Source organism: Galeopterus variegatus, unplaced genomic scaffold (genome assembly GCF_000696425.1).
Source record: "Galeopterus variegatus unplaced genomic scaffold, G_variegatus-3.0.2 Scaffold25, whole genome shotgun sequence".
In the NCBI taxonomy this organism is placed as follows: domain Eukaryota; kingdom Metazoa; phylum Chordata; class Mammalia; order Dermoptera; family Cynocephalidae; genus Galeopterus; species Galeopterus variegatus.
This window is the reverse complement of record NW_007726136.1, coordinates 1,148,176-1,168,583: the sequence shown is the minus strand read 5'-3', so window position 1 is coordinate 1,168,583 and position 20,408 is coordinate 1,148,176. Positions and strand designations below refer to the sequence as shown.

General features: G+C 51.3%; 1 protein-coding gene across 2 annotated transcripts; it reads left to right on the top strand.

Moving 5' to 3' along the window:
• Positions 1-3,418: 3,418 nt before the first annotated feature.
• CTNS (cystinosin, lysosomal cystine transporter) lies at positions 3,419-19,214 on the top strand. Of its 2 annotated transcripts, XM_008568833.1 has the most exons (11): positions 3,419-3,499; positions 7,417-7,495; positions 9,021-9,105; positions 12,893-12,996; positions 13,113-13,244; positions 14,191-14,290; positions 14,377-14,496; positions 15,557-15,727; positions 17,386-17,503; positions 17,797-17,911; positions 18,260-19,214. In XM_008568833.1, exons 1-11 carry the CDS (start codon positions 3,439-3,441, stop codon positions 18,375-18,377), a joined length of 1,203 nt encoding a protein of 400 aa, XP_008567055.1. In that variant the 5' UTR covers positions 3,419-3,438; the 3' UTR covers positions 18,378-19,214. The 2 variants fall into 2 exon arrangements, with proteins under 2 accessions (XP_008567055.1, XP_008567050.1); XM_008568828.1 differs by lacking the exon at positions 18,260-19,214 and having other exon boundaries at positions 17,797-18,236.
• The last annotated feature ends 1,194 nt before the right edge of the window (positions 19,215-20,408 follow it).

Below are 20,408 nucleotides of genomic sequence, written 5' to 3'. Positions count from 1 at the left end.
CCCAGTGCTGTTCCGAGCCCCCTTCCCGCCACCTGCTCAGTCCCCACCTGAATCTGGGTCGGGGAGTTTGCGGATTGCTTTAGAGAAGGGAGACGCTGAGAAGACCATTCCTGGATCTCCTGTTGACAGCTGAGTATTGGGCAGGACGATACGCTACCCTTCCCTCTGCGCTCCGGGGTTTTCAGACTGGACGAAGGAAGGACACTTGGGCCTTGCCTTTGTCAGTAACTTTGAGGAAAATAACAACCTATGCTCTGCGAGAACTTGCTAGGTGCCCTAGGCAACAGTAGTAATTACTGTGCATCATTGTTTCTCAACCTTTTTATCTTATCGGCCCCCTCCCCACTTCCCATTGCCTCCCACATGAGATTTTAATACCACTGATAAACTCTGCAGTTACTTATATACTGTGGCCCTTTGAAGGGCTAACCCTAACCCTAACTCTAACCCTAACCCTAAGATTTTTTTTTTCACCCCACAAAAGCCAATTACAGCCCCAGTTGAGAATGCACATCTCATTTAAATCCTGAGAGGTATTTTATCACATTCCCTGTTTTCCCATTAGGAAATTGAAGCTTGAGAAGGTTAAGTAGCACCCCCAGGCCACACAACAAATAAGTGGGGAGAGCCCAGGTTGAAACCTGTGCCGTCTGTCTCCAGGGCACACGTTCCTTGCCACTCTCTGTTTCACCTCTCCAGAAGCAGGAGACCCAGGGAGTTCCAGGTTATAAAACAGGACAGGACTACCCTGGCAGACAGGAGCTGCCACAGGAGATCCCTGACCCCAGTTTACTCCTGGGAGGGGAATATAGGAGTGGGAGAGGCTTCTTAAAACAAGTGACATCTGAATGATGTTGCTTTGTGTTGCTTCTCCCCCCACGGATTTGTCACCCCACTTCCCCTGGGTGATGGAAACGCAAAGGATTACTCAAAACCCATCTCTTCCGAGCAGTGAGAAGCCCCGAAGTGGGTAACTTCCCCGGGACCCTCCAGCAAGAGGCATCCCTTCCATTTGGGAAATTAATGCTGAATTGGGGTTCTCTTCCTGCATTTATTTTCCAGACCAAGAAGTTACAGGAAGAGAACAAAGGTGGAGTTATAGTTTAACAATATAGGCAGGTAACTTGCAGTGAAACAAGTCAGATGACATTCCAGTAAGGCAATTAAGTGGTCCTATCAACAACAGTTTTTTTTGTTTGTTTGTTTTTTTGTTTTTTAAAGATGACCGGTAAGGGGATCTTAACCCTTGACTTGGTGTTGTCAGCACCACGCTCAGCCAGTGAGCGAACTGGCCATCCCTATATGGGATCCAAGCCCATGGCCTTGGTGTTGTCAGCACCACACTCTCCCCAGGGAGCCACGGGCCAGCCCAACAACAGTTTGATCTTAGCAAACATTCCTTCTTAACAGCAATTTCTCAGTATCTTTACATAACAATCAGCAACTAGTCTGTCTTTGAGCCAGCAACCTGCTGTGCCACAATTCTTATCTTGCACCAGAGACTTATAGCCTGATGAAAATTTCCTGTCCTTGCAAGGTCAATATTTGAAACTGCAAGACTTTGGAAAACCAGGCCCTGTGAAGTACATATGCTTTTTAGTATATTCCACAGAATGAGGCCTGGAAGATAGTTACACAGGAAGAAGGGCATGCCAGGCAGAGGGCATTGTCGTGAAATACTCCATTTCTTTCTTGTAGCTTTCACAAGCCACTAGTTGTGTATAATTATCCTTTTTTTTTTTTTTTTTTTTTTTTTTTTTTTTTTTTTTGTCTTTTTTTGTGACTGGTAACGGGATCGCAACCCTTGGTGTCGCACCCGTACCACGACTGGCAACGGGATCGCGACCAGCAACAGGATCGCAACCCTCGGTGTTGCACCCACACCACGCTCAACCAGTGAGCAGACCGGTCTCTATATGGGATCCGAACCCTCGGTGGGAGCGCTGCCGCGTTCCCAAGCGCCGCACTCTACCGAGTGCGCCACCGGGCCGGCCCATGTGTATAATTATCAATCCAATTTTTTTTTAACATTTTAATTGACTTGTCTCTCAATGTCTTTCTGTCTGTCCTGGTGTCTTTCCTCCAGACTGTCTCAGCCTCTGAGTCTGGGGGACTTTTGCTGACTAATTGTTTTGAGTTTCTCAGTTCACATTCTGCTTCTGCGGAATGAGAAAAGAGCCGGGTAGGTCTGATTCTGCAACTGATTTCTGGAGGAAACCCCAGCCCCTGCCCTGGGGAACAAACTGAATCCTGACCTTGAAGGCACAGGGCAGATGTGAGGAGCAGAGAGCCGCACAGGAGAGAGGGAGGCCTGTGATCATTCCGTCTACACAGGAGAGCAATTCCTCGCAGGTCAGGGCACAGAGAGTGGAGGGCAGAGAGCACAGAGATCCAGCACCAAGGGCAAGACCCCCAGGGGAGGCCGGAGAGTGTGGAGATCAGTGCCAGCAGGTGGGAAAGAAAGCTCCCGGGAGGAGACCTAACAGATCAGGCTGAGGCCCCTGGAGGCGATGGGGGCAGGCGAGGTCAGTCTGGAGCAGTCAGGGAGACTTCCTGAGGAGGGCAGAGGGGAGGTGTTGGGAGGCTCCTGAAGGCCTTTGGGGAAACTGAAACCAGAGTGGGAGCAGAGATGTTCCCATTACAGACCTCCCCCAGATCTGCCCACCATTTGCAAGAACGCTCAGAGGCTGTCAGGGGTGGAAGGACCTGAGCACTGAACACTGAGGCAGTATGTAGAAACCAATTTCCAGAAATCCATGCTGACCTGCCCAGTCTTGTCCCCTGGCCACCTGCTGTGCTATGGGATTATGGGTGTGCAGCACCCTGTCTCCCTCCCTATGCCAGTGAACTGTTCCAGGACTGATCTGGCACTTATCCCTCCCTGAGTTCTCGTTGTGAGTGATCTTTGACAGTACTGGATAGTTGACGTTGTCAAATTAAAGTCTTAATCAAGAGTCAGTTGGTGTCATTAGCTCTAGATTCTTATCCCAGAACAGGAAATAAAATTAATTTCCTTAAGGTTTATAAGTTCACAAAGTCAAATATCTAACCACAGTTGTAATAACTTTTGGGGGGAAAAAAGAACCCGAAGCCAGTGAAACTGTATTTTTCTTTCTGTTAACTAGGTTGCAAAGAGCAGCTGAAGAGGGAAAAATGGAGTCTTTGTTCATTTCCTCAGGGTGGGACCTTACACAACCCATGTAGTTGCCCTGAGCCCATTTGCCCATACATCAAAGAGAGATAGGTCCTCTCCAAGGCTCCTTTTCTGAGGTTGTGATGTAAAGCCCGTGAGGTCAGAGGTGTGAGAAAGTCCTTTATGAGCTGTCCCATGCCATGGTTCCAGATGGCACATTGTCCACCGGGAGCTGAGCTGATTCATCTTTAATGTGAAATTCTCTTGCTGTTTGTGTTTCTTCATAGTTCTGAGAACCGGGGAACATGATAAGGAATTGGCTGATTATTTTTATCCTTTCACCCCTGAAGCTCATAGAGAAATGTGGTAAGTTTAGAAAATGGGTCGTCACCTTTGTGAAGAGGGAAATTGTGGCTATAGGAGTGGATTAGTCTGTTTGTGTTGCTACAACAGGATACCTGAGACGGGGTAGTTTATAAAGAACAGAGGTTTATTTGGCTCACAACTCTGGGATGGCCGCATCTGGCTGAGCCTCAGGCTGCTTCTACTCACAGCGAAAAGTGGCAAGTGGCCGGCGGGTACAAGCAGATCTCATGGCGAGAGGAAGCAAGAGAGAGAGGAGATGCCAGGGTCTTTTTAAAACAACCAGCTCTCACAGGAACTAATAGAGTGAGATCTCACTACCTGCCCCCAGGGAGAGCATTAATCCATTCATCACTCAGCTCCCAACACTGCCACATTGGGGATGAGTTTAGGGGGGACAGTATCATTCAAACTCTGTCAAGTAGTGAGTAGCCTGACCTGTTTGTCACCAAGGGTTTAATACTGTCCAGACCCCATGTGTCTGCCACCCCTTGGCCAAGTGGCTACTGGGATGATGGAACAGACCCAGGTCTGTGGTCCTGGGGTTTTACAAAGAGCCAGATGATTCCACAAATAATTGGCCTTCTGCCTTGGTGTCCCTGTTATATTTTCTGTATCAACAAAGTGAACAGTTGGTTCTTAAAGTCAGACTGTACAACTGGGTCTTGAAATCAAACTGTGGAGCCCCGACAATCTGGGATAATATCTGTAAAGAATGGCCTATGCCCCTGCCCTGTGGACCTCACAAAAAGAGTCGTGGGTCCTGGAGGCCCAGGGGAGGCAGATGCAGCAGCCACATCTGAGGAGTGTGCCTGGCATCCCCTTCCCATAGAGAAGGCTGAGGAGCAGTGTGCAGCAGCCCCAGCAGGGCTCGGGCCCCACAGAAGGCAGGCTGGTGTCAGGGCATGCACGTCTTTGTAGGAGGACTGATCTTTGGAGCAGGCCCTTTGAGGTCTGCATCATCCTAGCAGTTCTCCCACTGCCCAAAACAGTTCTGGAATTCTTTCCATGAAGAGCTGTGTTTACACTCCAGGAGTGCCAGGCCCATTATTTTAATCATCGGCTTGGCTGTTGTCAAAAATCACATACATCTTAAAATCCTTAAGATTTCAGGTGCACCTAGTACAAACAATACACGTTGCAGAAGTTTCCCAAGAGCCACGCACAGTGGCTGCACCACTGCAGTTTTCTGGCCTCTTGAATCTCTAAGGAAACAGTGGTCATCTGATCATCTCTTCTAGGTTTGTTAAACAGTCAGGCATGTTACTTTGCAGTTACACTTGTGGATAAGAACTTCCTGAGAAATGAAAGGTCCTTGAGACCCCAGAACCCAGTGTTTCTCAATACAGAAGCCAGAGCCCCCCTCCAGCCCTACTGGATCATATTCTCGGGGACTAAGGCCAGAGCGTGTGTGTGTGTGTGTGTGTGTGTTTTGTTTGGTTTGGTTTTTTTTGGCAGCTGGCCGGTACAGGGATCTGAACCCATGACCTTAGCTCCATTAGTAAGCTAATGCATTCCCCTATGAAAGAAGAGAAAATCCAGCTACCACCATGCCAATTATGCAGAGGGAAACTGAGGTCTAGAGAGGGTAGAAACCTTCCCGAAAGTCACAGAGCTGGAAAGTAACAAAGCTAGGACCAGCATAGGATCCCTACTTCATTACATATGCATTGCTTTGCCTCCTTCCTGAATGTCATTACAAAAGAAGAGTGGACACTACTGTAAAATCAAGTAACTGGAATGGGACTTCCGGCCTCCTTCTGCTGTGCCTTCCGTCTCTTTGCTTTGGGGTGGCCCATTGAAGACCTTAGGCGAGCTGATTGGCCTTCAAAGTTTTTGTCTTTGAACTTCTTCGGGTGCAGTCTTGAGGCAGTGCAGTCTAGTGGCAAGAAGCTGGGCTTTGGAGCAGACAGGCCCAGGTTTGAATCCTGCTCCTGCCATTTTTGAGCTGTGTGGGCAAGACACCTTTCCTCCTGGAATTCTCAGTTTTCTTATGTCTAAGATAAGAATAGTAATACCTACCTCCCACTGTTGTAATAATTAGTAAATGGAAGTTAAGAGTAGAGCAGAGTGGGGTGGCTGGTTAGCTTAGTTGGTTAGAGCATGGTGTTATAACACAAGTGTCAAGGGCTTGGATCCCTGCATTGGCCAGCCACCAAAAACAAAGAAAAATGAAAAGTATAGCAGAGTGGCTGGCATGGAGGGTTGCAGAGTGGGAGAGGTGACAACAAGCATTAGATTAAAAACAAAAAAACAGACTCTCTTTGGGGAAACTTGGGGTGATCCCATTATAACCCATTTGATCATTCTGATGTGGTGTACAGAGGCTTCAACCCCAGAGCAAATGTGCTTTCCCAGGATAAGATGCCACCTTCCTAACTGCCTCCCATCTTGGGCTAAAAATGTCTTGCAATTATTACATGAAGATAATAATAGTTACCAACAATTATTTAGCACACAGGCCACATGGAAAGCATGTTACAAACACTGCTAAATTTTGTCTTCACATTGGCCCTGTGAGATAGGTCTTGTTATTGTCTCTATTTTATAGGTAAGGAAATAGAGGCTCAGAGAGGTTAAGTACATTACCCGTGGTCACACAGCTACGAACTATCAGAGCCAGGATGGAATTGTGTGACTTTGGAGCCCAGTGTCTCAATTGCTGAGCGCTGCCATCTTCTGTGGTGCTAAGTGAGGGGGAAATAAACATTCTCTGATCTGGTTCTTTGAGAGTTCACTACCCGCTTTTCAAATGCAAAGACTGTGGAAGAGCTAAGGCCATGTGGCTCTCCTCCTCACTCTGACCACCATCCGAGCTGAGCCCTGGGCACCAAGAGGTATGATGACTGCCTGGCATCATTTTCAGCATCCCTATCTGTCCTGAGCAGTGGCTTGTTCTGGGACTTGTTTATCTGGTGTGGTCTTCGACTCTAGGTAAAATATAACAGGCGGGGACAGTAAGTCCTGCCCTACCACAGCTGTGCAAGCCCAGAACAGAGCCTCAGATTGATGTCACAGCAGTGAGTGTGAAAGAGAAGGGCAGAGTTGTCAAAGCTGCTTCCTGGCCCTCAGGCCACACGTAAGGAGGGGACCATCCTACTCTGCTCTGAGTAGCTTGGCCTCTGCAAGGGCTGGGGTGGGGTCACCGTGCTCTGAGGGACCCAGCGGGAGGGGAAGAGGGCTGGAGACTGAGTCTCAGCCTAGGGGACTTACAGACTTAGGACAGAGCCTCAATCTGCATTCACACGGGCAGAACTGGTATTAGAAGGCAGCTCAGACATGGTCTGAGACGCTCCAGGTAGCAGAGCTGGGCCCAGGAGTACAAGTTTCAGGCTGGCCATGTCCCCTGGAAGAGAGGAGGTTACTATCCCTGGAGGTGTCCAGGCAGAGGAAGAGAAACTACCAGGTGGGAGTACTGAGAAGGGGAATCAGACAGAGGAGACTGACTTGGGTAACTCAAGTTTCCTTCCAACCCGAGCATCTACAACTTCAGATCTCAATTCTTCATCTTCTGCCTTAGAGGGGTCTGGGCAGAGGGAGCCCAGATCATGGCTTGGATTCCTTTGTGATAGTTTCTGGGCTCCATAGTTCTCCAACTATCTCTGGGCAACACAGCCGCAGTCCCTCAGAGCCTGTCCATGGAGGGGGAGGAAGAGGCTACAGAGCTACAGCGTGTCCAGCTCAGGCTATGTCCTCCTCTGTCCCTGTCTGGCAGCAGATGGGTAAGAAGCATAAAGAGGGCTGCTTTCCGGTCCCACCACATAGCCTCTCAGCCACTCTGTGTCTTCTCCTAGAAATCAGGGGCTGTCATCAGTGAGTCAGAGCTCATGAGGTCGAATGTCAGGGGCCTTGTCCCAGTGTCTGTTCATGGGCCTGAGCTCTCTGACCTGATGACTCGTCACTTATTTGGGTCCTTCCAGAATCGACCATCAGCCTCACTGTTCCTCCCGTTGTGAAGCTGGAAAATGGCAGCTCCACTGATGTCAGCATCACCCTTTGGTAAGTTGCCAGGCCCGGCTCTGTCTTCAGCCCCACGCGGACCCCACAGCTGCGTCAGGGCTGAGCCCTGGCTCAGTCAGTTCATATTTCAGACGTGAGGCTCTTGCCTCTTTTTTTTTTTTTTTTTTTTTTTTAAAGATGACCGGTAAGGGGATCTCAACCCTTGGCTTGGTGTTGTCAGCACCACGCTCAGACAGTGAGCAAACCGGCCATCCCTATATAGGATCCGAACCCGCGGCCTTGGTGTTATCAGCACCGCACTCTCCCGAGTGAGCCACGGGCCGGCCTGCTCTTGCCTCTTAACTGCAAGACAAGCCATAGAAAGAAGTGGTGCTAGCCCCGGCTGCAGAGCGAGCACCCAAAGTCTGACCCCCCACTGAGTCCTTGCTTCTCCTGGGAGGATGAGGAAGGGCCGCTTCTCCCCAGAGGCATGAATGAGCCCTTCCCCAACTGAGAAGAGTGACCAGCAGTCTACGCCAGTCTTCCAAGTAGTCCTTCCCAAGTCTAAATATTTGAGGAGAGCCCCGAAGGTCAAGGGGCAAGGAGCTGAGCTGATGGTCAACCCTTCTGAAGTTGCTTCTAAAAAGCAGAAGTGACCGCATCGAGTGGATCCCGCTCATGGATCCCGCTCATGTGATGCTCATGCTTAGCCTTTGTCTGAGAGTCTTTCTTGCTGACATCTGCTGTTTTAGGCATGAGGGTCTCGTCCTAGTCCAGACTGTGCCAGAGAGCCCACCTCTTCTGTTCCCTTAGCTGCTTTGTCCTGCTCTCACCTCCCAGCCTTAAGGATTCACTGAAATGAAGATCTGGAACCCTGTCCTTTTCTCTATATTCCTCTCCCCTTTCCCTGCCTCTCTTGGGGGTGTGACATCACATCAAAGCTTTGGTTCCAAGCCCCCCAAGCGGGCCTGTCATTCCAGCCCCAGCTCCTGCCATCTCTGTACATCGACACCTTGTAAATCTCACTTGTCAGCCTCTTACCACAACTCTCCCTTCTCCAGAATCCAACTTGAGTGAGTGGCTTCCTGCTGCCTTCCAAGTGAACTTCAGGCCTCTAGGCCCAGATGTGAGGATCCCCCAGTTGCCCCAGCCAGCATGTCCAACTTACCCAGTCAGAAACATCTGCTGGCTTTCCGGGGACACACTGCTCCCTCCTTGTACCCTGTCTAGAAGGCCCTCACCTCCTCAGGCAATCTGACCTTCACACAAATTCCTGCTCACGCCTGACCCTCTGGGAAGCTTGCTCACCTCCCGTCCCCCTCCAGCTGCTCCTCTGGTCTCTCACAGCCAGTTTGCTACCTTCTCCCATTTTCTCCCCACCCCAAAGGGAAATCTAGTCTCCTGAAAAAGATAGAAAACACCTAAGGAGCAGGGATTCCACCTCTCTGCTCTGCAGGGTTGAGCACGTGGCACCTCCTAGCCCTAACTGCTTGAGGAATGAAGGCCCAATGTGAAACCCAGAGGGTTGGTGGAGATCTCACAGCGTCCCACTTCTCTGCAGTAATCAGACTCTTGTCTTCCACAGGCATCCATTAAATGCAACCTTGGTGATCACTTTTAAAATCACATTTCGTTCAAAAAATATTACTATCCTTGAGCTCCCTGATGAAGTAAGTAACAAATCTTAACTGATGGGTAGAGAAATGCTGGGTAACACCACACATTTTGATTAAGAGCTTGTGGAAACAGGTCACCTAGGCTGCCCCTGTTCCTTTATTCTAGAAATCTATGATTTGGGCTTTGTTGGTGTCTTTGGGGATGAGTGTTTTGTGCCATGTTCATGAAATTAAGAAGGTGTTAGTGAGAAATCTAAGAAAAAGTGGTTCTGAGAATGTAGATGCTTTTCGAGTGGCTTCCTAAAACCTTGCAGCACGAAGGGCACTCATAGACCAGCAGCACTGGCCTTGCTTAAAAGCCTTTTAGAAATGCAGAATCTCAGGCCCCGTCCCAGACCAACTGATCCAAAATCTGCACGTTAGCAAAATCCTCAGAGGATCTGAGGCCACATTAAAGTTTGTGAAGCGCTGTTCTGAGGCGACATTTGCTATGGCCCTCGAAGGATTCTTCATACCATGTGTTCTGTGAATGGCTAATTTCTGACAGTTTTTCATTCCATATTTTTCTTGGAGCTGTTCTTTTCTTTCTATTTCCATTGCTCCTACTCTAGCAAGGACCACTTCCTCTCATATCTGTCTCCAGATCTCCAGGCCATCCTGCTACCACACTGGTCCTCCTAAAGTGCCACCTGCTCTGTGTCATTCCCCTGTGGATCCCGACTGCTTTTAATTCTCCCCACTTGCATTCAAGGACCTTCAGAAATTGGCGAGACTTACCTCTTACTCAACTCGTAACTGTTGCCCTTGCTGGACAAGGCTGTGTTTCATCTCTTATAGATGCTACGTTTATTTCTGTTGTTTCTCTTTTGCTTGTTGTTTCCATATCTTTGCCTATTTATATCACACCATCCTTTAAACTCCATCTGAGATTTCACTTTTCCACAGTGCCTTATTTTGCTAACTCTAGTTTTATAGTGGCTACCTACAATAATTTATTTTTATGCTGGAAATTTTATCTTTGTTATATAAAAGGATCACAAAACTTAACTCATACTACAACTTGAATATGAAGATAAAAAATTTTTTTAAATTTTTGATTATAAGAAAAAAAAATAAAGTTTGTGAAGTGCTGTTCTGAGACACTATTAGTTGGGTGTCCTTTCCAAAAGCCAGTACCAGAGGCTGTCTGCTATATCAGTAATAATTACTCATAGCTTTATGCATTTATCTATTTGTGTGTACCCTGCTTCCACCTTACAAAGGATTTGAGCCAGTCACCATTCAACTGGACAAAAAAACATCCATAAAGGTAGCAGCAGCTCAGAGGGAAAATAAGAATTTAAAAAAATGAACAAGATGAATGCAAGTCAGTTAGGATGAGTAACTTCTGGTGACCATAGTTAATAAGAATGTACTGTATGCTTGAAAATTGCTAAGAGATTAGATCTTAAATGTTCCCACCACAAAAAAAATAAGTATGTGAAGTGACGGATATGTTAAGTCGCTTGATTTAATCATTTCACAATGTATACATGTATCAAAACATCACATCGTACATATGCCTGTAAATATTTCCAATATTTGTCAATTATACATCAAACAGCGGTGAAACACGATCAGTCTCAAGAGTTTGGAATCTGCAGTCTGAAAAATATAACATTGCTGAGAGAAGAGTCTCAGAGCATCCAGCTAAAGGGACCTGTATAAGAGGCAAATCTCGTCCCCGGGTTGACACGTACCTCACAGGCTGCACCATTTCTCACAGGCTGCACCATTTCTCACAGCTGCCCTGCTGCCTGCCCAAGGTGCAAGGCCAGCAGGCAGGGCAAGGAAAGCCAATGGTTCCAACAGCAGGTTCTGGCTCACAGCCCTCTGAGGTCTGATTTGCCCCACTGAACAAATTTAAACTCTTAAAGGAATGGATGCCACTTGGGTTAGGGCCAAACATCCAAGTGAAAATATCATCATTTAAAAATAGGTGAAAGTCCAGCATAATGTGTTAAGCAAAAGAAGCTTGACACACAAAAGCCCAGACTGTACAATTCCTTGTATGTAAAACAAATCTATGATGTTGGGCAGGGCAGCAGTTACCCTCAGGGTCAGGGGAGACTGGACAAGAGCAGAACAGGGCTTTTGGGTGTTGGAAACATTCCATTTCTTGATCTGGGAATTGGATGCATTCAGCCTGTAGACATTTCATTAAGCTGTGATGTGTGATGTTATAGTTCAATTTTTTAAAAAATTTAACGTGGGCCGGCCCGGTGGCGCACTGCTACAGTGCGCCGCTTGGGAAGCGCGGAAGCGCTCCCGCCGAGGGTTCGGATCCCACATACAAACCAGCCACTCACTGGCAGAGCAAGGTGCGGGAGCAACACTGAGGGTTGCGATCCGTTGCCGGTCACAAAAAAAGACAAAAAGGAAAAAAAAAAAATTTAACAGTGGGAGTCAAACAAACTGCTTGTATAAGATGACCTTTATAGGCACCAACCCACCTTTTTAGGCTCGTGCCTCACTCCCCTCCCAGCTCTGACCACTCTGACCCACTATCTGTGACACTGGAAACCATTGGTTAGAACTTGGGAGTCAGGTGGTCCAAGAGCCTGGCCTGTGAGCCTGGGGTAAGGTACTTCCCCCGACACAGAGCAGTTTCTTCATTTGTAGGTGTGGGGTTGATAATGTCTACTTGACAGTGTGATAAGGATCAAAAGCAGTAGCAAGTATCTAATGTCCAGGATTGTACCGGGCACATAGAAGACACTCAATAAAAAGTAGCAATTGTTATCATTTCATTCTGCCTTGTATTGACTGATTTCTGATTGATCGATTTTCTCCCTCCCTATTTCCAGAAGGGATTTAGTGACCACTTACAAATATGCAAACAACATTGCAAGGAAACTCTATTAAAAGAAAGAATTGAGGTGATGGGAAAATAAAAGAGCCAAGAGTGGTGCATGTCATGAAGACATAGCTTGTAAGACATGGACCATAAATTGGACTCCAGGCTTTGCAGTAGCCACTAACATCATTTCAATTGTTCTGCCAAAGCCCCCTGATTTCTGGTGCTAAGACCAAAGAGGCAGTGTTTCAGGGGTCCTCATTAAGATGCCACTGTAGTCTAATGAGCCACATCTTCATGGTACCTGCAATATGGATGAAGGGTGAAACTCCAAGAATTATCTAGGGAGCAGACAGGATGGGGACAGGGGACAGTTTGGTTCAGTAAAGATAACAACCTGCTGCCTGCCACTCTGGGGGGACTTGAGAGTATCAAGGGGAATGATTGGAAGGTCAGATGTTGCAGGAAGGCCTCCAAGTATTTTTTCTTGGAGCAGAGCTTTTGATAAGTATTGGGCAGAAATGAGGGAGAGAATGTTCTGGTGTATGCACCTCTTCTGTTTCATCACTGGGCAGCCAGGCTGGGCATGAGGCAGATGGACTTTTGTGGATACTGAGGAGCCTCCTGGTAATAGTGGCAGTAGAGGAATTTGTAGTTGTCCTAGTGTGGTCGTGATGACCCTTACAGCTTGCTGTGTGCCAGGCTCTGTAGTGTGGGCTTTATGGACATTATGTCACTCATAGCAACCCTGTAAGGTGGACACAAGAGCATCCTACCTTCCCTCTGAGATAAGCCAGTGCAGGGCCTAAGGACAAGGCCATAACTCCAATCAGAAAGTCTGACACAGAGATGTAGGGGGCGCAAGTTGGTTGGTTGTCCCTTTGGCCAGTAAGCTCTTGGGTGTGATTTGGCCCTCCATCCCCTAGTGTGTGGCCTGGAGCCAGACACTCAGTGAGGTCCTTGATAACTGTACATGGCATCAGATTGATTTCATCTTCCTATCAGGTGGTGGTGCCTCCCAGAGTGACAAATTCCTCTTTTCAAGTGACGTCTCACAATGTTGGACAAGTTACCACTTATCTGCAAGGAAATCATTCCAACCAGACTGGGTAGGCTGCCCCAGCCTGCATGGGCCCTGCATGCGGAGGTGGGAGGCAGTGCCGGGCACGCAGGGTTCTCTTCAGAAGCCCAGCCTCAGCTCATCTGTCCCCAAATTCCTTTCTAGCCCAAGGATACACTTCTTGGTGATCCACAGCAACATCGTTGATGTCATAAGCCAGGTGATTGGCTGGATCTACTTTGTGGCCTGGTCCATCTCATTCTACCCTCAGGTGATCAAGAACTGGAGGCGGAAAAGGTAACGCGCTGAGCTTTGTGTGCAGGTGCACTTGGGCTGAGAACAGGATGTCCCAGCGAGGCTGCAGGCAGGGGCTTCACACCTTCCCCTCTGCTCTTCTCTCCACCTGCCCTGTTGAGAAAGCTGTCCTGAGGGGGAAGCCCTAAGAGCCTGGGCAGGACTTCCAGGGCTGGGCATCTGGTTCCTTGCCCAGTTCAGCCCCTCCCTGGGAAAGCAACAAAGTGGGCTTCTCAGCTAAGTGGAGAATGGGCTGGATGCGGGGAAAGTCTGCCTGCTCTTGGACAGTCCAGCCCTAGAAGACTTAGGGGCAAGTCATGTATCCTTGGAGATTATCCATGTAGCCTTGGAGATTAAAGACAAAGAGGGCCTGGGGTTGCGTCTTCGTGCACAAAGGACGCAAGTTCTCCTGCAGTTACCCTGGCCACGTGGGCCTCTCGGGGGGCTGCCCAGCAGACAGCCAAGGAGGGAGATGTTTCTTGTGCAGCAGGTCCCCAGACTTCACTCTGGGGCCAAACTTGAGGAGCAGGAGAAATCTCAGGAGGGAGAGAAGGAAGGAGGGAACCAGCTCTTGAGAGGGCAGGGATTGGATGGCATCAATTGTTCTATCAAGAGGGACCTAAGGGGCCGGCCCGGTGGCGCACTCGGTAGAGTGCGGCGCTTAGGAGCGCGGCAGCACTCCTGCCGAGGGTTCGGATCCCATATAGAGACCGGTCTGCTCACTGGTTGAGTGCAGTGCGGGCGCGACACCGAGGGTTGCGATCCCATTACCGGTCACGAAAAAAGACAAAAAGGAAAAAAAAAAAAAAAGAGGGACCTAAGGACAGTGCTCTCCTGGAGGTGGGCTGAGCCCTCCTTCCCCATGTGCTGGGAGCTCTGTCCCCTCCCACTCCCCCAGTAGTCCCAGGCCTCACCCCCTGCCTTGCTTTGTCTCCTTCACCCCACACAGTGTTGTTGGTCTGAGCTTCGACTTCGTGGCCCTGAACCTGATGGGCTTCATGGCCTACAGCGTGTTCAACATCGGCCTCCTCTGGGTGCCCTACATCAAGGTAGGCACTGCGCCCACCACAGCCCCCGCAACTGCTCAGTGCCCTGGCTGCCCCTCACCACTTAGCTTCTCCCCACCCCCAAACAGGAGCAGTTTCTCCTCAAATATCCCAATGGGGTGAACCCTGTGGACAGCAATGACGTCTTCTTCAGCCTGCACGCGGTCGTCCTCACTCTGATCATCATCGTGCAGTGCTGCCTGTATGAGGTGAGAGATCGGGCCACCCTGCCACCACCCACCCATGTCCCACCTGTCACTACTACCTGCCATCCGACAGATGCATAGACCCCCAGAGAGGAAATGTGAGCGTGCATTCAGCATCTGCTTCCCAGGGCCTGAAGAGTGGGCCAGGCCCTGAGCGGGGCACAGGGAACACCCTGGGAGTCCAAGCCCTCACGGGCCACCAAGTCTGGGGTGGGGGGCGCAGAGAGAGGCAGTGATGATCCAGCAGGCCGAGAGCTGTGTGGGAGGGGTGCCCAGGCAGCTCATGGAGGTACGACGGAGCCCTGGGCCCCGCCAGGGACAGTCGAGGCCCAGCGCAGTGAAGGGGAAGAGGGACAGGGTGGGGCAGCCCCTTGGAGGCCGAGGGGTCAGGCGGGTCTCGAGTGCCCGGCTGAGCGGCCTGGACTCAGGGCTGTTTCAGGACACCCCTGCTGTGACATGGGTCCCCTCCCCTAAGGTTGTGCCACCTCTTCTGGGAGCTCCGTCAGACTCTGCAGGCCAGGCAGGGGCTGTTTGGGCCCCACGTTCATGAACTTTCTAGATTTTCTTTCCCTTTGCCGTGAAGCTCGGGTGAAGGAGGCCCACAGCGGGAGTGGGTCCTGGGGAAGGCAGGGCTAGAATTTACCTCCCTGGCACCCTTCACTCCTGAATGAGTTCTGAAAGGCACCCATTTCTGCAAAGTGGGAACAAAAAGCAGGTGGGAGCTGGGAGATGGACTGAACAGGAGACCCTGATGGCAAAAAGGTGTGGTTCATGCTGAGGATGTGACCCCCAACCCTTGGAGGCCTGGTGCCTCGTCCCAGCCCACATTCCATGACCCAGATGGAGCCCGATGATCTCTGGGATCTGTCCCCACCCCTCCCTTTCCCAGGCCACAGCCCCAGCAAAGGCCTCCCTCACCCAGGCTGCTCTGACGCCAGGGTCAGCTTCCATGCCCTCCCTTTCAGCCCATCCTCCACCCCTCTTCCCAGTCCCACCCAGTCCCCTACTGAGTGGTCTCTGTGCCCCATCTGCATCCCCCACCCCTGTCTCGTCTCGTCCCCAGCGAGGCAGCCAGCGTGTGTCGTGGCCTGCCATCAGCTTCCTGGTGCTCTCGTGGCTCTTTGCATTTGTCACCATGATTGTGGCTGCAGTCGGGGCGACCACGTGGCTGCAGTTTCTCTTCTGCTTCTCCTACATCAAGCTGGCTGTCACGCTGGTCAAGTATTTTCCACAGGTATTTCAGGGACTTCCTGCACGGCTGGTAACATGAGAGTTGCAAGGTTCAGAGCCCAGGCCCTGCTCCCGTGGGACAGCCTCTGCAGGGGCAGGGAGACGAGGATGTGATGCCACCGTGGAAGCCACTGAGCCCAGCAGAGGCAGGACTGGCAGAAAGCCACCAGTACCACTGCCCACACTTCCCTGCAGCCAGAGTCCCATGAGGAAGCCAGGGGAGGCCTCCAGGACTCCATGCTCCCCTCCAGGGGTTGGGTGGGCCATTCCCCTTGCCCACATCGCAGTCTCTCCTACTGACTTCAGTGCTGCCTCCCATTACCATGACAATGCACATCCCTGAGGAGCAGCAGCAAGAGATTCGGGAACGATTAGGTGGGACGAGGGAGCCCTCCACCGCGACCCCTTCCTGTGCAGAGATGTTCTCCTTGGGGTTCCTCAGCGCCCTCCCACGAGTACTATCCAGATCCAGGGGGTTACAGTCAAACACGGCTTCCTCCATAGCCGAATGGCCTGGGACAGGGTGGGGTGTGAAGCTGCCGACTGCAGACTTCCACCCGTGAATCTAGGGCCTCCTGTAACTCACCCCGTTCCCAACAGAGAAGCCCCTTTTCAGCTTCCCCAGCACTGGCAGCCTTGTGCTTGGTGGGCTCAGGAAGGAGAGTGTTTGGCCAGGAGGCAGGCCTGACCCTTAAGGATCAGCAGGACTTAATCATGTGGACAAGAGAGGGGGTTGTTCCAGGCCAGGGCAGTCTGCATGAAGGCTTGGGCAGAGAATGAAGCTAGGGCCAGGCCATGGGGGACCTGGGAGGGCTTCTGAGTAAGGATGGTCTTCAGGAAAGTGGGGCCTCAGTCCCTGAGTGTGAGAAACCTTGGGCTGGGAAAGCTGGGAGGCAGGAGCCGGGTTAGAGATGCTGGGAATGGTCTCAGATTGGAGAGGTGGCAGCAAATATAGATGAGGCTGGGGCTGATGGGAGCAGACCACCAAAGAGACCGAGACCTCCTTCCTGGGTGGTAGGAGGAGAGGTTGCAGCAGTCAGAGACACAGAGGGCTCTGTGGTTTTGGAGGAAGTATGTGGGCACAGGCAGCAGGAAGAGGGGAGTGTCCAAGCGGACCACCCCCAGACCTAAGAAGCTCAGGGTGAGGCCTGGCATCCAGTTCATTCCACCCTACACTTGGGGAACCTAAGGCTACGAGGACTCAGTAACATGCCCAAGGCAGAGCTGGGGTTCCAAACCAGGAGGGCAGGCTCCCCAGCCAGTGTTCTAAGGCACAAGCTGAAGTCAGGACCGAGTCCGGGGAGAAGGTAGGAGGAGAGAAGAAGCATCAAGCTTGCTGAGAAACCAGAATAGGGCTTTGTCCCCAGGGAGAGATGGAAAAGAAGAGGAAGGCAGCATCTGCCCCTCCTGCCCCTGGAGCTGTGAGGTGCAGGGTGGGAGGGGGCGTTGCTTGCCATGTTGCAGATGAGACCCACAGGACCACCCAAACTGTTCCTTGGCTGAGGCGTGTCAGAGCCCAAAGGTCACTGCATTCCTTGGAGCCGAGGCCTGGGCACATGAGTGGGAGGAATTAGAGCCGCTCTTGTTTGGAGTGGTGGTCACAAGGCATGTGAGGCAGCTGCCCAGCCCCCTCACCGCCCTCCGTCTGTCTGTCTGGCCCAGGCCTACATGAACTTTTACTACAAAAGCACCGAGGGCTGGAGCATTGGCAATGTGCTCCTGGACTTCACTGGGGGCTGCTTCAGCCTCCTGCAGATGTTCCTGCAATCCTACAACAACGGTGAGTCAGCCAGCGTGCTGCCCACGCCCCGCCCCGTGGGCTGGAGGCACAGGGTGGGCCAGACTTCCCTGGGTCTTCCAGCCAGGGCTACACCCCCCAGACCCAGCCCTGCAGCCTGGGAACCCAAGCCAATCCCAGCCCCCAAGGAGAGACTCACCTAGGGGCCTTCATAGCTGGAGGACCTGTGGGGTTCTGGGCAGATGGGGACCCCCACCACCCACAACCCCACAGGCTCCAGCTGCTTCAGAAGCTGCCAACCTAAAGCCAATTCTGTCCTCTCTGGCTATTAACAGACCAGTGGACACTGATCTTCGGGGACCCAACCAAGTTTGGACTCGGCATCTTCTCCATCTTCTTCGATATTGTCTTCTTCATCCAGCACTTCTGTTTGTACAGAAAGAAACCAGGGTACGACCAGCTGAACTAGCACCCAGGGACCCAGTGTAAACAGCCCAGGCCCTGTGTCATGGTGGGGAAGGCTCCACCCATGAAGGCCAGAGATGAAGTCTGGCGTGCAAGGGAGAAACGCTCTTTTCCTCAGGGCCAAATGCCTTAACTCGGACCCACCTGCCTTCATCCACAGCCCAGACCCCTCCTGGGCCAGGGAGGAAGCTCCCTCTGGGACAGACACCTGACTCTGCTCCAAGACTGAAAGCCAGACCTCTAGCAGCCCCTCCCAACCTCCCCGAGGTCTCAGCCCCTCCTGGGCCTCGCTGGCCAGACATCTTTGATGCCGCCATCTCTCTTTTCTTTAAGGCTTCAGGCAGCACGCACAGGTTCTGGCAGCCATCTCAGGCAGGACTGGGCGCTGAGCTTGCAGCCGAAGGCCTTGTCCCAAACAACCAGTGTTTCTGGGAGCAGCTTGAAGGGCTGACCTTGCAGTCGGAGAGCCAAGGGTACTTTGCTGCCACTGCTGTGTTCCCAGAGACCGAGCAGCCAGGTGCTGGGGCCAATGGACTCAGAAGTGCTGGTGCTGGTGGCGGAGAGGCTAGGACTTTGGGGTTAGGCCTGGGGTCCCTTCTGTGAAGGCCGCATTCCTGACACTCACTTGTTCTACGTAACTCAACTTCCACGACTGCAGTAACAGGTGACCCAGGACAGGGCCTGGGAAAGAGAATTTTGGAGGCCTGAGGTGCCCACCAGATTGGTTCTGAACAAGACTCATGCCCAACACCCTCTGGAGCTTTATCACAAAAAGTCCGGTGATCACACTAACTCCTTTCAGATTTTCTGGAGGGGTGTTTTGGAAGTGGCTTACTTTCTTCTGCCCTCCCTCCAACTCCACTTTCCCAGAGTCAGATGGGGACCCATCTGAGCACCCCCAGCTGTCTCTACCTAGCATCTGGAGTGAAGGAGACACACACTCCCTCTCCACCGGTCTGTGCCTTAGAGGCCTGTTTAACCTGCCAAATGGTGGGAGTAGCTCCCCCAGAGGGGAGGGCAGGCCACCTGCCCTCCCTTTCCCCAGGCCCCTACCTGAGACTCAGATAAGAGCTGGAGATCACCTCACACAATCCTTATGGGCCCAACCCTGATCTCAAACCTCTTCCCCCCACCCCAAGCCACTGTCCTTCCTATGGCAGGAGGAGAAGGTCGCAGGACGTGCCTTGTACATGCCTTGAGTTTGTCAATCCACTCTGACTTTTTTACTACAAGATCAGGGTGAGGGGCCTGTATCTGTAATTAAAACCTGACTTGTCTCCTTTCTGCACACTCTGAGCACTTGCTAGATGCAGAAGGCAGGTGTGTTGGCCTTCAGAGCCAAGTCCTTCTCTTAGGGAGACAGCCTTGTTCGCCTCATATAAGGAAACGAGTAGGGTCGTGAAGTTCACTGACCCGAGGTAACTGCATGCTGACCCCACACTTCGTTGGGGGTGCCTTCCTGGCTAGTGTGAGATGCCTGCCCACTTGGGCCAGGTAGGTCTCACAGGTACCATGCCTCCGCCATTACCAGGCACACCACTCAAGCTGTGGATGTGAGCAGGGGCTGGATGAGGTTTTTCAGGGCACGCCACCACAGGGAGCCAGGCAGTGGGGTTCTTACTCTTCAGATTCTTCCTCTATCCAGTTGTCAAAGAATTTAAGGTCTTAATTCTCCAGAGCAGAGAATGCACCCTGGCCCTGCCCACAGACCTGTTTTCTTTGGGCTTTCCAGTGATTTTTATAAAGTGTGTTATTGGGTGCCACATTTTTTTTTTTTTTTTTTTTTTTAGTGGTGGAACAGGAAGTCAGCTTTTATTCAGGAACACCAGTGGCCTGAGGAGAGATGTTAGGCTCACCCGTCTCCCCAGTAAACCTGAAGGAAAATGGCCAGACTAAAGCCATCTCCAAGACTCAGATTTACAGGGGGGTTTTAAAGAGGGGCTGAGGGAATGGAATGTGGGGAGTGAAAAGCAGGAGGGAGAGGGGGACGTGAACTGTGGAGGCTCTGAGCAAGGAGCCAGGTGCAAGGTCTCGCCAAGGCTCCGTCTGGTTTCTGTTCCCAACCTTGATATTATCTTAAGGTCCTGCTGGGTTTTGATGCACTTCAGGGTGGTGCCACACTTTTTAAATAGGAAAGATTTAAAATTCTCAACTTTTCTGTAAAAGTCTGACTTGGCAGTATTAGGGGGTTCTGGGAATGGCAGCACGCTCCCAGAGGCGGCAGGCAGAGGGCCAGGTGCTCTCTGGCTTACCCCATCTGGCCAGATGTTGGCCCCTAGAAACATTTGGGGTTGCCTCCCTGGCTATGATACAGTGAGTGCTCTTAAGAGTCTTAGGGGGTAGGCGTGTTTCCCATGAACCCCCAGTGTCCATGAGGCCCCTCCTGGATGGGAGCTGAAGCTAGGTTACACAAGGGCAGTTGGTGGCACTTAGGGACTCCAGTCATACCCAGGAGACCACACACCTCAGGCTCCCAGCCCTA

What these genes read in the sequence shown, in the direction of transcription:
- CTNS (XM_008568833.1), top strand. Translation starts at nt 3,439, where the DNA reads ATGATAAGGAATTGGCTGATTATTTTTATCCTTTCACCCCTGAAGCTC. An exon ending in GATGTCAGCATCACCCTTTG is followed by an intron (nt 7,496 to 9,020) that starts GTAAGTTGCCAG and finishes TGTCTTCCACAG; the next exon opens with GCATCCATTAAATGCAACCT. An exon ending in TCCTTGAGCTCCCTGATGAA is followed by an intron (nt 9,106 to 12,892) that starts GTAAGTAACAAA and finishes TCTTCCTATCAG; the next exon opens with GTGGTGGTGCCTCCCAGAGT.